Here is a 15,204-nt window from a genome sequence, read left to right on the forward strand (position 1 = left end):
GTAGTTTGGTTTGCCCTGTTCCCATAATGCACTGGGACAGGAACAGACTAATTTGCATGTAGCCAAGTTCTGAGCTGGGATGGTGCAGTGAGCTAAAAAACGGTGATGGATCAAGCCCTGATCTCTTGACTGGGTAGGAGTATTCTGCATCATTCAGAAACTCTGTCCATCACCACCCCTTTTCCAAAATGTACTTTTATATGGCTTAGAAACCATACCATGCTCTAACAGTATTATTGTATAATACTATTCTCGCTGTACACATTATACTTTGCAGTCTGCATACCAATTGCAGCAGTTCACTTCTTGCATGAGAAAGAAGACTGTTCAATAAACCTTTTTATTGAAAACGCCCGTCTCTCTATTTCTCTGCAACTCTGTTGAAACGAACCATGCACGATTGACAATGAAATACTTATCTATTGTTTCCGCGACTCTGTGAGATATATTCTTATTCTTGGGAAACAAAGTTGTCATGTTTATGTGGTTGTCAGAAACTAATCCCTTCTTATGTATTCGAGAAAGTTTCTATGACCTCTGAGTTAGCTGGCACACACACAGTCAAGTTTAGTATATTCGATAGAGACCTAGTTGACCTCAGTCCTACGTCTAATCTATAGGATATATTATTCCAATGTGCAAAGCCTATTGGGAATATAGGAACTACACTACACTATCATAACCTCCGACTCAGCGGATGCTTAATTTTTCTCAAGAGTTCTGCGTTCAAGTAGCAGCATATTTTCAAATTTCCTAACATCATCTTGAATCTAAAGTTGCATGTTGCGGCTCAAACATTCTTTGATAAATCTGCACTTTGCTCTTCTTACAATCTTTTTTCAGCTTTCCCATTGATCTCTGTCCAGCAAACCAAGGACTTATTGTTGAGTCTAAAACCAGTGTCCCCGTCTGATCCTTGCAGGCCAAAACATTACAACTTGCTCCTGATCCTATTGCTACATTTTTGCAGAAGTGATTTAATTGCACCCTTCCATCGGGCAACTGGAAGGAAGCTGTTGTCACTGTGCTCCTTAAGAAAGCCAGTGCAGATCCTGAAGATATGAAAAATCTTCGTACCATCTCCTTGTTGCCGGCTCCTGCTAAGATTCTAGAAAAATGTAGCAATCAGGAGCTGATGAAATTCATTGATACAGAGGGGTCGTTGATCATTCTCAAAATGGGTTTTGTGATGCCCATAGTTCAGAGACTGACCTAATTGTGACTGCAGATAGCATCCGTGGTTAGGTCGATCAGGGCAGGTGGGTATCTTGGTAATGCTTGACCTGTCAAGGTAGACATCCTTTACATCGCATGCGATACATCGCATGCCATTATAACGCTTTGTTACAAGGAAGGCATTATTATAATGCAAACCATTTAAAGCAAGTCTCTATAACGACTTGCTATAGGGGGCAAAAGGTGTTGGATTTTAAATCCAACACCTTCGCTACTGTTGCACAGACTGTATTTGGAATAGTAAATTATACTATTAAAACATCCAGTACCCCCTACAGCAAGTCGTTGTAAAGACTTGCGTTGTAATGGCATCCGATGTTCCTTTCGATAGAAAAGCCTTGAAGGAGCTAAACAAATGACCCCTTGCTGAATTTAGAATTGTGTCTATTTTTCAGAAATATATAGATTTGGAAGAAGGTTGTAAGCATAAAAAATAAGAAAAATAGGCTATGTCCCATTTTCAGGGATAAAACAGACGCTTTCTTCTGCAGCACTTTTTTCCCATTTTTCCCCCAAAACCCAAACGTTTCCTTTATTTTGCCTAATTTCTTGGTTTCCTCCAGAGGAATCCACAAACCCTGGATGGAAGGAAGAAAAGGACACACATTTGGCGTGGACACCTTATGTGGAGAAAAAGTTATGGGGGCATAAGTGCTAACTACCCCAAATAACCAAAAAAAAAGCGTGGCAAGGGAGGGCGGTGAGGGAGGTTGAAAGGCCAGGCAGCGAAGAGGTAAGACAATGATAGTTTTCACCCCCTGTGGAAAGCAATATTTTGTTAAAACTCACAAGCAATGTTGGTTTTCACAGTCACTGATCGTAACTAAGAGGTCGGGGAGGTCGGGCTCGGATCATACTGGGCTCGAGAGTCCAGGAAGACCCGAGCTGAACCAGAGCCGGGTATTTTGCTTGGACCAGTTTCAAGCTTTCAACGGCTCACCAACCTGTAGTTTCGGGTCTGTTGGTCCAATTGGTTCTGTTCGAATGAATGAATAATGACTGCAACTTCGAGAATGCATCATGCTGTGTAATGTAAGCCCATGGCAGGAAATAGTATAATCAGTAACAAGGAACAATCTGACAGCCTTATCTTTGTTCCCCCTACGCACACACCACACTTACTGCCCTAAAACATATTCCTATCCGCATTCTCCGTTCCCTCTACCATCTCCTCCTACATGTTCACCTGCCTCCATTCCCATCCGTCAGGTGTCTCCATCATCCTGCCTCCTTCCCTCCCTCCCCCAACCTGCCTCGTTCACTCCCTCCTCCATCATCCTGCCTCGCTCCTCCTCCCTCCTCCATCATCCTGCCTCGTTCACTCCCTCCTCCATCATCCTGCCTCGCTCCTCCTCCCTCCTCCATCATCCTGCCTCGTTCCCTCCCTCCTCCACCATCCTGCCTCGTTCCTCTGCCCTCCTCCATCATCCGGCCTCGTTCCCTCCCTCCTCCATTATCCTGCCTCGTTCCCTCCCTCCTCCATCATCCTGCCTCGTTCCCTCCCTCCTCCATTATCCTGCCTCGTTCCCTCCCTCCTCCACCATCCTGCCTCGTTCCCTCCCTCCTCCATCATCATGCCTCGTTCCCTCCCTCCTCCATCATCCTGCCTTGTTCCCTCCCTCCTCCACCATCCTGCCTCGTTCCCTCCCTCCTCCATCATCCTGCCTCGTTCCCTCCCTCCTCCATCATCCTGCCTCGTTCTCTCCCTCCTCCATCATCCTGCCTCGTTCAGTCCCTCCTCCATCATCCTGCCTCGTTCCCTCCCTCCTCCATCATCCTGCCTCGTTCCTCCCTCCTCCATCATCCTGCCTCGTTCCCTCCCTCCTCCATCATCATGCCTCGTTCCCTCCCTCCTCCATCATCTTGCCTTGTTCCCTCCCTCCTCCACCATCCTGCCTCGTTCCCTCCCTCCTCCATCATCCTGCCTCGTTCCCTCCCTCCTCCATCATCCTGCCTCGTTCCCTCCCTCCTCCATCATCCTGCCTTCGATCACTCTTGTTCCTCTGCCCTCCTCCATCATCCTGCTTCGTTCCTCTGCCCTCCTCCATCATCCTGCTTCGTTCCTCTGCCCTCCTCCATCATCCTGCCTCGTTCCTCTGCCCTCCTTCATCATCCTGCCTCGTTCCCTCCCTCCTCCATCATCCTGCCTCGTTCTCTCCCTCCTCCATCATCCTGCCTCGTTCACCCCTCCTCCACCATCCTGCCTTGCTCCTTCCCCCCTGCATCATCCTGCCTCCTTCTCTCCCTCCTCCATCATCCTGCCTCGTTCCTCTGCCCTCCTCCATCATCCTGCCTGGTTCCTCTGCCCTCCTCCATCATCCTGCCTCGTTCCCTCCCTCCTCGCCTCGTTCCCTCCCTCCTCCATCATCCTGCCTCGTTCCTTCCTTCCTCCATCATCCTGCCTCGTTCCTCTCCCTCCTCCATCATCCTGCCTCGTTCTCGCCCGCCTCCAACATTGTGCCTCGTTCTCTCCCTCCTCCATCATCCTGCCTCGTTCTCTCGCTCCTCCATCATCCTGCCTCGTTCTCTCCCTCCTCCATCATCCTGCCTCGTTCCTCTCCCTCCTCCATCATCCTGCCTCGTTCTCTCCCTCCTCCATCATCCTGCCTCATTCTCTCCCTCCTCCAACATTGTGCCTCGTTCTCTCCCTCCTCCATCATCCTGCCTCGTTCTCTCCCTCCTCCATCATCCTGCCTCGTTCCTCTCCCTCCTCCATCATCCTGCCTCGTTCACCCCCTCCTCCATCGTCCTGCCTCGTTCCTCTCCCTCCTCCGCCATTCTGCCTCCTTCACTCTCTCCTCCATCATCTTGCCTCCTTCTCTCCCTCCTCCATCATCCTGCCTCGTTCCTCTGCCCTCCTCCTTCATCCTGCCTCGCTCACCCCTCCTCCCTCATCCTGCCTCGTTCCTCTCCCTCCTCCATCATCCTGCCTCGTTCTCTCCCTCCTCCATCGTCCTGCCTCGTTCCTCTCCCTCCTCCGCCATCTTGCCTCCTTCACTCCCTCCTTCATCATCTTGCCTCGTTCTCTCCCTCCTCCATCATCCTGCCTCCTTCACTCCCTCCTCCGCCATCCTGCCTCCTTCACTCACTCCTTCATCCTGACTTGTTCACTCCCTCCTCCGTCATCCTCCCCCCTTCACTTCCTCCTCCGTCATCCTGCCTCCTTCACTCACTCACTTCATCATCCTGACTTGTTCACTCCCTCCTCCACCATCCTGCCTCGTTCCTTCCCTCCTCCATCATCCTGCCTCGTTCCTTCCCTCCTCCATGATCCTGCCTCGTTCCTCTCCCTCCTCCATCATCCTGCCTCGTTCACTCCCTCCTCCGTCATCCTCCCCCCTTCACTTCCTCCTCCGTCATCCTGCCACCTTCACTCACTCACTTCATCATCCTGACTTGTTCACTCCCTCCTCCACCATCCTGCCTTCGTTCACTCTTGTTCCTCTGCCCTCCTCCATTATCCTGACTTGTTCACTCCCTCCTCCACCATCCTGCCTCGTTCCTCTGCCCTCCTCCATCATCTTGCCTCGTTCCTCTCCCTCCTCCATCATCCTGCCTCGTTCCCTCCCTCCTCCACCATCCTGCCTCGTTCCTCTGCCCTCTTCCATTTTCCAGCCTCCTGGTTCTCACCATTATCTCTGGATCTCTTCTCCTTCCCCTGCCTGTCCTCACTGTCTTCTTGTGTTCTCTAGGACCATCTTCGGTCCTCTTTTGGGGGGCAGTGTATGAGCCAGCAAGACCAGAGGAAGTGTCCCGAGTGTGGTGGCTCAGACAACGTTGCCATGGAAAGCAAAGCATGCATCTGGGCAATCAAAACACCTGAATAATGTGGATTCACACCACACTCCGCTAGAGAGGACTACAGGACTCACAATTCCCCAGGGATATTGAGACTCATGATAGTGGCAGAAATCAAAGTGAGTGGTTCATTGGGATTGAGGGACACACCACTGATCTTCCCCTTACTAACACTGTACCCGTTTTCAGACCCTGTCTATACCCGTATTTATCGCTATATTATTTTTCATGTGCAGCATTGTCTGTGCACAGAGAAAACATTAGCTTTCCTTTCTATTAGATAAAGCACTGAGCAAACCTTGATTTATTACATTTTATTGTCTTCTGGTCTCTAACCCCACACCACTTCTCTGAGGAAGCCTTGAACTTCTTTGCTTTACTACCCTGTACTCCCTGAGTGTCCTTCCCTTTGTGGCATCTAACACTCTGCTCTCCGACCCTACGGCCGCTGTTCTGTTTGTATTTCCTAAGTCCCCTAAAACCTTCTGCTCTCTGACCCTACAGAAGCTGCTCTGTTTGTACTCCTGCGTACCCCTACAACCTTCTACTTACTTGCATTTCTAGGCGGCTGTATGACACCCCCCTTCACCCTTCCTTCTGGTCTCTTCGAACCTTTGCATACTCCACTGTTGAAGATGCCCTCATATTTTTAGAATCTCCAGTTCTTAAAACACTTGTTTCCTAATTCCCCCTTTTCTTGCTGTTTGTACCAGCCATACTGCCCCAACACCTTCTTAGACTACACACACCTACTGCCTCCATTCCTTGTGCTTTTTGTCTGCTCTACCACCCCTACTGCTCCCTGACCCATCCATCCTGGCTCGGCCATCTGGATCCGGATACCTTTCTCATCTATGATGCCCCAGCTCCACGTGTGCACCTGTATACTATCAGGATCTTAATAACACTCACCTTTGCCACCACGTGAACATCTTGTTGCTTTCCTGTCTTTTCTGCACTTATTTCAGAGGATAAAATAGTGTACATCAAAAAACGCCTGGACTTATTTTAGAGGATAAAATAGTGTACATTACATAATCAAGAAACGCTGGGCACTGTGCAGACATTAAATGGAAAGCCACTGCATGTTCAGCAGCATGTGCAAACAAATATAGGTCACGAATACGTTTTTGTTTCGGTTTTACAATAACTCCATATTTTTAATGCTCTGGTTCCCACATATATTGTGCACTCCTAATATGCTCACCTCATTCTGTGTGGCCTCTTTCCTCACTACTCGCCACCCCTAAATAGTAATGTGCAGTTTCCTTTGATCTTGCCTTATTTGATTTGTCATCCGTACAATACAGGTCAAAACATTTTGTGAAGTTGTTTTTGGGATATATAGTACACTGCATTAGCCACAAACCTAAGCAGGACTCAAGCCCCTCACCCAATTACAAGACAAGTGACACCTATGCATTATTTTACACGTTCCAATTTCACAAAAGCACACACTCTCCCCGATCCAACACACAATAACCAAGGTAAATTAAAAATAGAGACAATGGTGGTCAGTTTACTCATTTTAATACAAAAAATAAAATATAAACATATATTTGAGCAATATGGTCTTTATAAAAGGTAGCAACAGGATTAAAATAAATTAAAATTCTCATTGTGACACAAACACATTATCTGCAGAGAACACAGCATGTATTCGGTACATGTGGCCATAGAATTTTCTGAATGACCTAGAAAAGTCTGTTAAGGGCCAGAAGTCTGTTTAATCCACTTTCTCAATTAGTGTGTCTATGGGAAGAGCACATTGTTGTCTTCGATTCATCCACCTCCTCAATGCGAAGAGTTCATTATTGTCCACCAATAATCCACTTCCTCAATGGTGGGACCATGAGAAGAGTCCATCATTAATCCACCTCCTCGATGGTGGGTCCAGCGCTGGAGCTCCCTTGGCGGGCCTGAGCTCCACAGCTCGCATCAGGCATTCCCCCAGACATCCCGCCCTGGTAGAGTTTGGTGATGATGGGATTACAGACCTTCTCCAGCTCTTTCTGCTGGTGCTCATACTCCTCCTTCTCTGCCAGCTGGTTGCTCTCCAGCCAGGAGATGGTCTGGTTGCATTTGTCCACTATCTTCTTCCGTTCATCTTCACTGATCTTGTCCTTAAGTTTGTCATCCTCCACTGTACTCTTCATGTTGAAGGCGTAGGACTCCAGTGCATTCTTGGCAGAGACCTTCTCTCTCTGGGCTTCATCATCTGCTTTGTACCGCTCAGCCTCCTGCAACATCCTCTCAATCTCCTCTTTGCTCAGCCGGCCCTTGTCGTTGGTGATGGTGATCTTGTTCTGTTTGCCTGAACTCTTGTCCATAGCAGAAACATTCAGGATACCGTTAGCATCTATGTCAAAGGTCACCTCAATCTGGGGTACACCACGAGGGGCTGGTGGGATTCCGCTTAGATCAAATTTCCCTAGAAGATTGTTGTCCTTGGTCATGGCTCTTTCACCCTCATACACTTGGATCAGGACACCAGGCTGGTTATCGGAGTAGGTGGTGAAGATCTGGGTTTGCTTGGTTGGGATGGTGGTGTTACGCTTGATAAGGACAGTCATCACACCACCTGCAGTCTCAAGCCCCAGTGAGAGAGGTGCTACATCCAGGAGGAGCAGGTCCTGCACATTCTCAGACTTGTCACCCATCAGTATAGCAGCTTGCACTGCTGCACCGTAGGCCACAGCCTCGTCTGGGTTGATGCTTTTATTCAGTTCTCTGCCATTGAAAAAGTCCTGCAGCAGTTTCTGGATTTTGGGGATACGTGTCGATCCTCCTACAAGCACAACTTCATGGATCTGAGCTTTGTCCAGCTTGGCATCTCTCAGAGCCTTCTCCACAGGATCAAGGGTTCCTCTGAAGAGGTCAGCACACAGCTCCTCAAAGCGAGCTCTGGTGATGGAAGTGTAGAAATCGATGCCTTCGAACAGCGAATCAATCTCGATGCTAGCCTGAGTGCTGGAAGACAGGGTTCTCTTGGCTCTCTCACAAGCAGTTCTCAGCCTCCTGACTGCCCTCTTGTTCTGGCCGATATCCTTCTTGTGCTTTCTCTTGAATTCCTCAATGAAGTGACTAACCATGCGGTTGTCAAAGTCTTCGCCTCCCAGGTGGGTGTCTCCAGCTGTAGCCTTGACTTCAAAGATGCCATCATCAATTGTTAGAATGGAAACATCAAAGGTACCTCCACCCAGGTCAAAGATCAGGACATTGCGCTCTCCCCTACCGTTCTTGTCCAGACCATAGGCGATGGCTGCTGCTGTGGGCTCATTGATGATCCTCAGCACATTCAGGCCAGCGATAACCCCTGCATCTTTAGTGGCCTGCCTCTGGGAGTCGTTGAAGTAAGCAGGCACAGTGATGACAGCATTGGAGACTGGGTGGCCCAGGTATGCCTCAGCGGTCTCCTTCATCTTGGTCAGCACCATGGAAGACACCTCCTCAGGGGAGAAGATCTTGTTCTCTCCTCTGTACTCCACCTGCACCTTGGGCTTCCCACCATCGCTCACCACCTTGAAGGGCCAGTGCTTCATGTCCGCCTGCACCACTGCGTCATCAAACTTCCTGCCAATCAGTCTCTTGGCATCAAAGACGGTGTTCTGGGGGTTGAGGGCCACCTGGTTCTTGGCGGCGTCTCCGATGAGCCTCTCCGTGTCTGTGAAGGCCACATAGCTGGGGGTGGTGCGGTTGCCCTGGTCGTTGGCGATGATCTCCACCTTGCCATGCTGGAAGACCCCCACGCAGGAGTAGGTGGTGCCCAGGTCGATGCCGATAGCGACGCCCTTGGGTGCAGACATCTTCTGAGGTTTTTTTTATTCTGGGGAGGCTCTTGTCAGGTTCTTGTCTTTAGGCTTCTTTCGGCTGCAATGAATCTTTATTGGAAACGGCCTCTCGGCTCTGTTCTGTGACTTCTCTCCTCACGGGTGATGGAAGCGGCTCCTCCGGTCGTTCCTCTCTGTCTTCTCTGTTCTCCGACTCGGATCTGACAGCGTCTCTCACCGGCTCCTGTATTTATTTTCCAGCAGCCGCATACACCAAGTAGCCACGCGCAGTGGAACACGCCCTGCGACCAATCACGACTTTAGGATTATCATACAGCTGGATATTTCCCGAAGTTTCCGCCCTGTTGCCCAATCAGGAGAGGCCTGGGCTATGCTAACCGAGCAGCTTCTTGAAGGCTCTCGTATTTGTCAGACCTGCTGGCCAATCAAAATGCAGCCCTTCCTAGAGCCTTCGAGAAATGCCCAGAACCGTGAAGGCTCGGCACACCACAGCCAATGAGAGAGGAGGAGGCGTGGTTGATGTAAATGATTCTGCCAGCAGTCCCTGGAATGTTCCAGATGTTTCTTTGCTGTCACCACTGGCGGGGCCAGGAAAGGACGAAAAACCGAGGGACCCGCGCCAAGAACACAAACAATGAAAACAGCCCCGCCTCTATAATTCTGCCTTTAAAAAATGTACTGTATCACGAAAGTGGAGGCAATTTTATACACTCGCGGCTTTCCGTCACTGACTGGGATTACATTGTTCGCCATTGAGAATGGAAAGCACGAAGTGCTTCAAAGTAACATATTTTTCCGTGCCCTCTTTTCCAGTTGCCTCCGTCATACGAAAAGTTTACGGCAGAATCCACATACTGTCTGAGGCCTGTAGTATCGTCACAAGAGAAGTGCATCTTGGAACCTGTAGTGCGGGCGCAGCTTCTGCAGTAAGCAAGATAAACACAGATTTAAAAGTAAATTATAGTCGAGAACGGTGAAGGCAGCCCGATCCCACCCTGCCAAGATGTTAATCCTTTGGGTGAAAGGAGTCGGTTCTGGGGGTCAGTGGTTAGGTTAGAGGGAGTCCGATGGGGACTCATGGTGAAGCCTAGTGTCCGTGCCCCAGGATCCTGAGCCCATGCAATGAGACAACTCAGGCAACGTTACTTGTGAAAGGCAGCTGTCTGCAGCACTCGCACAGTTCAAGAGTCACTTGTGGGACAAGGGGCTCCTGGCTATCCTGCGCCTTCAGGCCAGAAGGAAGGACCGAGCAGAGCGCTAGGCTCTCGGTGGGGGCAGCAGAGTGAGAGGACACCAACAATTGTCTGCAGTAGCCCTCTCTATGTCATGTTGTCACACAAGAGGTTTCCAGTGAGTCACACAACCCACAGCAACTATCAGGGGGCATTTCTCTCCTAACGTGTTAATCTAACTTTAGTAAGTACACACATCTCTTCCAATGTCCTCCAGGACTGACCTGTAACACTCTTGCTGTTCTGAACTGTGGATTCACACATAACTCTGCTAATCCCCTCAATTCCAACCTCAGAGACTTCTGTAAAACCAGCTCTCCCACCAGTGTCTTTGAATTCTGTCATAAAGTACCCCACCTAGACACACGATCACTCCATCACAGAAGCTGCTGATGGGGTGTACCATGTAACACTTCTTTACTAACGAAGGGGAACTGATCAAGCTTAAAATTGCGACCAAATCTCAACAGCTTTCTAGTCTAACAAGGGGCCACACTACCCCTCTTCAGAAATGTATCTACTCATTCGCCTGAGTTTTGTGTCCAATCAACCTGCACCTCCAATTGGGTCAATACCTTAGAAAGGCGTACTTTTTTGCTGGTTAATGAATGAGTGCATGGTAATAAAATGAAGCATACAAGCACAGCACTTGAAATTGTAGCTTTAATTGCTGGATATTAATAAGCACATATAAATCCCCCTCTACAACTTTCATTTCTGCTGCAACAGTACAAATCAAAACACTCACCATCTCAGTATCCAATCTCCTTAAATCTCTTCCCCTGTCTGCAATCCTCTAGTCATTTATATGTTCTTCTCTGGCTGAACAGTGACCCTCAACTCTTCTTCATAAGAGAATGGGAGATGATCAGAGACAAGAGGAGGGCACAGAGGTAAAGAGAAGGGAATAGTGAGAGGTGAAATAGAGGGAGACGAGAGGAGGACAGGGAGGTAAAGAGAAGGGTATAGTGAGAGGTGAAGAAGATGGGGGAGAGAGAAAGCGATAGGGACGATGTAGAGGACAGGAGATTATAGGAGGGCAGGCAGGTACAGGGAAGGGTATAGTGGGAGGGGTGAGGTAGAAGGAGAAGAGAGGTAGAGATAGGGACGATGTAGCAGATTGGTGAAGAAGAAAGAGACATAAAGTATACAGGGAAGGCGAGGTAGTCAGAAAGACATGTACAGTGGTAGAAAGATTAAGAGATACGTAGAGAGAGAGGTAAATAGGTAGGCATGGCTGTAGAGTAAAGTAGAATGAGCTAGATCTAAGAGAAAAATAAATTACAGACCCAAGTGGCAGAGTGTGGTAAGGTAGCAAGTGAGGCGAATTAGAGCAGGGTAGACAGGAATAGAGGTGAGATATTAAGAAAAGTATTGATAGATGCAACATAGAAAGAGTGATGAGGCAGAGACGGAATCAAACTGAGAAGAGACATAGAACAATAACTAGGTTAGGTAAAGAGAGTTGTGGGGCAGAAAGGTAGAGAAGTGGTTAAAGGGTAGAAATAGAAGAGGTGCATAGAGACAAAATATGTAGATACAGGTGAATTACAGAAACAGGTGATGATAATATAGCAGCAGAGAGTGAGAAGATGAGGTAGAAAGATAATAGTATGGAAGTCAGAGAGGTAGAGATGAACACATGAGGTAAAGAAAGAGTTTATCTAGCGAGTTTAAACTGCAATACAGAAGGAGGTGCAGTGAAAAATGTGAAAGAGAGAATGCAATCATAGAGAAAAACAGGTAGAGGTAGTGAAAGAGAGATAGGGAAAAAGAGTAAGATATTGAAGAGGAGGAGTTAATGGAAGGTAAAAGAGTGAGAAGAGGTGAAGAGGTAAGGCAGTGAATACAGAGAGCCATATTATCAAGAACGGCAATAACATTATCACCGCTTTAGCGGCAGGAAACTGCAGCTAAAGCGGCGATAAAGACCTTGATAACATGCCCTTGTAAATTCCCAAAAAAACCCAGGTTTGATATCCTGCACACCAGAACCTGGGCTTCTATGGGAATTCACAAGGGAATGACAATGATATCCATGTGTTGTAGAGTGTATGTATGCGGTGTGTAGTGGAATTATGTGAGTTGGATTGTACTTGTTAGTTGTGGAAATGTGTGGCGTGGTGTGGATTTATGTAGTGTAACTATGTGGCATGGTATACAGTTGAAATATGTGGATAGTAATTTTGTGGTATGGAGTGTATTAGAATTATGTGGAGTGGGAATGGGTGTGATGGTGTGTAATGATGTGGAATGGCTTTTTGGGGTGAAGAATGGTACACAATGGAGTTTAATCATGTTGTGGGAAGGTTGAATTTTGTAGCACAATGTCGAATTATGTAGTTTGGATTGTATGTATGTGGTGTTATGTAATTGTGTTCCTGAGTTGAATTATGCAGTTTATTGGTGAATTATGCAGTGTGGAATGGAAATGTGTAGAGTTGAATTGTGTGGCGTGGAACTGTGTGACGTCGACTGAAAAAGCAATGTGATAGAGAGATAAGGGAAGGAAGGGAAGACAAGGGGAATGAATTAAGAGAAGGAAGGGAGGAAAGATGAGAGGATGTGAGAGAGGAAGGGAGGTAGGAAAGGACAGAGGGAGGGCGAGAAAGCAAGAAGAATTAAAGAAAGTACTCAGTCAAATGCGGAATTGCAAGATATGAGTGACTGGAATAGATGAAGTTGAAATAAGGGTTGAGGAATCAAGGCTGGGTATGGGATTAAGGAGTGAAGAGAGGGATTAAGATGGCCAAGAAGGAAGGAGGAGGAAAGGAGGTAATGAAGAAAGATAGGGAGGCAGAGAGGAAGATAGGCAGAAGTGACAGTGGAAGTAAATAGGAAGGAAAGGTTTTAGGGATGGAGGAATCGAGGAAGGGGGAAGGGATTGTTTAAGTAATGAAGAGGGGGAAAAGGAGGAAGGGTCTGGAACAAAGGAAGGTAAAGAAGGGATAAAGGAAAGAAGGAAATAAGGAAGTGGGGAATGAGGGGATTAGGAGGCGAGAGGGAAACTGTGAAATTAGGTCTGTGATAGGCAACCAGTAAGTGCTGGAGTGCAGTGGCTGGAAATGGAGCCCTGCATTTCTGATTTAAAACACTGGCATATATCGGTTGATGTGTTGCTCAGCCTGTTACTGCTCCTATACGCCTTTTGTTGCTCTGTATTGTCATTCTGTTAGAAATGGTAGCGTGGCTAAAACACATGAACATTGAGTCCGAAAAATAACCTCCATAAAATATAATGAAGAGTTTATATCTTTCACTGATGTAGGAGCTACTTTGATGCATTTGCAAACAAACTGCATACTCTTTTCCATTTATTTGTGACATAACTGCCGATCTGCTATGAGATTCTATCCAGAGAGACTATGATAAGTGCATGTTGTGCAGTGGTGGCAACTCGGCTTGGCTGTGCTATCTACCTAAAATGAGGCCTAGCAAAGACTTCTCATAGATCTCTCTCTCACACACCACACTAAATGGCAAATGAACAGAAGCACTGGGGATCAGATGATACCCATTCTGTACATTTTACCCCACACAACCACCTACAGCTACAACCTCTGGTACAAAATGAGGGACTGGGGAAATTAGTTCCAAAGTTCATGTTTATAATGCTGCACAACGTTTATTCACAAACTATCTACAATATACCTTTTTCCCACAACACAGTACATTATACTAAAACATACTATAGATATCAGAATGTAGAATACAAACCAGGCGACAAACATAGAAGCGCTGGCGAAGGTACTGCTAAAGCTTTTTAAAGGCATTTTTAACAACCGGATGGAAGGAGGGACAAAAACAAGGGATCTGGTTTCAATTTAGAAACACTTTGAGGGTAAAGAAAATTCCATTATTTATATATGTTTTCAATAGTGTAATGAAATAACACTATCAAAGGAAAACGTGGACGTTGTTTTGTGTCAATTATGATGATGTTTGAGAAAAGAGCTTGTGTTGCAGCGTAAAGTCCTACAGGTATCACCTGCAGCTGCACTGGCGAAGACTTGTAAGATTGTCCTCTTCCTGTCACTACTGTAATTATCCAGAGCATCGCTCCGGAGGGAACTCAAGTGCAAGTGCCAGCCAAGTACACAAAGTGCAAATTATGTAACCCCTGCTGGTATACAACCGTTACCACGCATCATTTACCACGCACTACCATTACAACGAAACTTTTACAACGCAAGTGTATTTACAACACATGTTTTTACAACGCATGACATTACATCGCAGATGCTATTACAACGCATGCCATTACTACATAAGTATAGGTAAGTTTATCTTTTTTTAAACATTTATTTAATTTAAAAAATATATATTTAATTAATTTAATAAATATTAAAAATAAATTAAATAAATTAGGGTTTAGGGATAGGTATGGGTTTTGGGGTATAGGGGTATTTTTAGGGTTCTGGGCTAGGTATGGGTTTTGGGGTACAGGGGTAGTTTTAGGGTTTAGGGCTAGGTTTGGGTTATGGGGTACAGGGGTATTTTTGGGGTTCAGGGCTAGGTTTGGGGTTTGGGGTATAGGGGTATTTTTAGGGTTCAGGGCTAGGTTTGGGTTATGGGGTACAGGGGTATTTTTAGGGTTCAGGGCTAGGTTTGGGTTTTGGGGTACAGGGGTATTTTTAGGGTTCAGGGCTAGGTTTGGGTTATGGGGTACAGGGGTATTTTTAGGGTTCAGGGCTAGGTTTGGGTTATGGGGTACAGGGGTATTTTTAGGGTTCAGGGCTAGGTTTGGGTTTTGGGGTACAGGGGTATTTTTAGGGTTCAGGGCTAGGTTTGGGTTATGGGGTACGGGGGTATTTTTAGGGTTCAGGGCTAGGTTTGGGTTATGGGGTACAGGGGTATTTTTAGGGTTTAGGGCTAGGTTTGGGTTATGGGGTACAGGGGTATTTTTAGGGTTTAGGGCTAGGTTTGGGTTTTGGGGTACAAGGGTATTTTAAGGGTTTAGTTTTAAAAATAGTACTTTAAATAAATTAAATACATTAATTTAAGTAATGTTAATATTAATTAAGTAAATATTATTTAATTACATTTAAAGAAAAAAGAATATACTTACCTATACTTACATTGTAATGGCTTGCGTTGTAATAGTATCTGCTATGTAAAGTCATGCGTTGTAAAGGTATTCGTTGTAA

At 46.7% G+C, this 15,204-nt stretch overlaps 1 protein-coding gene across 1 annotated transcript; it reads right to left on the reverse strand.

Annotated features, from left to right (window-relative positions):
• Positions 1 to 6,547: 6,547 nt before the first annotated feature.
• LOC147710185 (heat shock 70 kDa protein-like) lies at positions 6,548 to 9,010 on the reverse strand. Its single transcript, XM_086920870.1, has one exon. The coding sequence runs from the start codon at positions 8,838 to 8,840 to the stop codon at positions 6,903 to 6,905; it is 1,938 nt and encodes a 645-aa protein (XP_086776996.1). The 5' UTR covers positions 8,841 to 9,010; the 3' UTR covers positions 6,548 to 6,902.
• Positions 9,011 to 15,204: the final 6,194 nt, after the last annotated feature.

This window comes from Lissotriton vulgaris, chromosome 5 (genome assembly GCF_964263255.1).
Source record: "Lissotriton vulgaris chromosome 5, aLisVul1.2, whole genome shotgun sequence".
NCBI lineage: Eukaryota > Metazoa > Chordata > Amphibia > Caudata > Salamandridae > Lissotriton > Lissotriton vulgaris.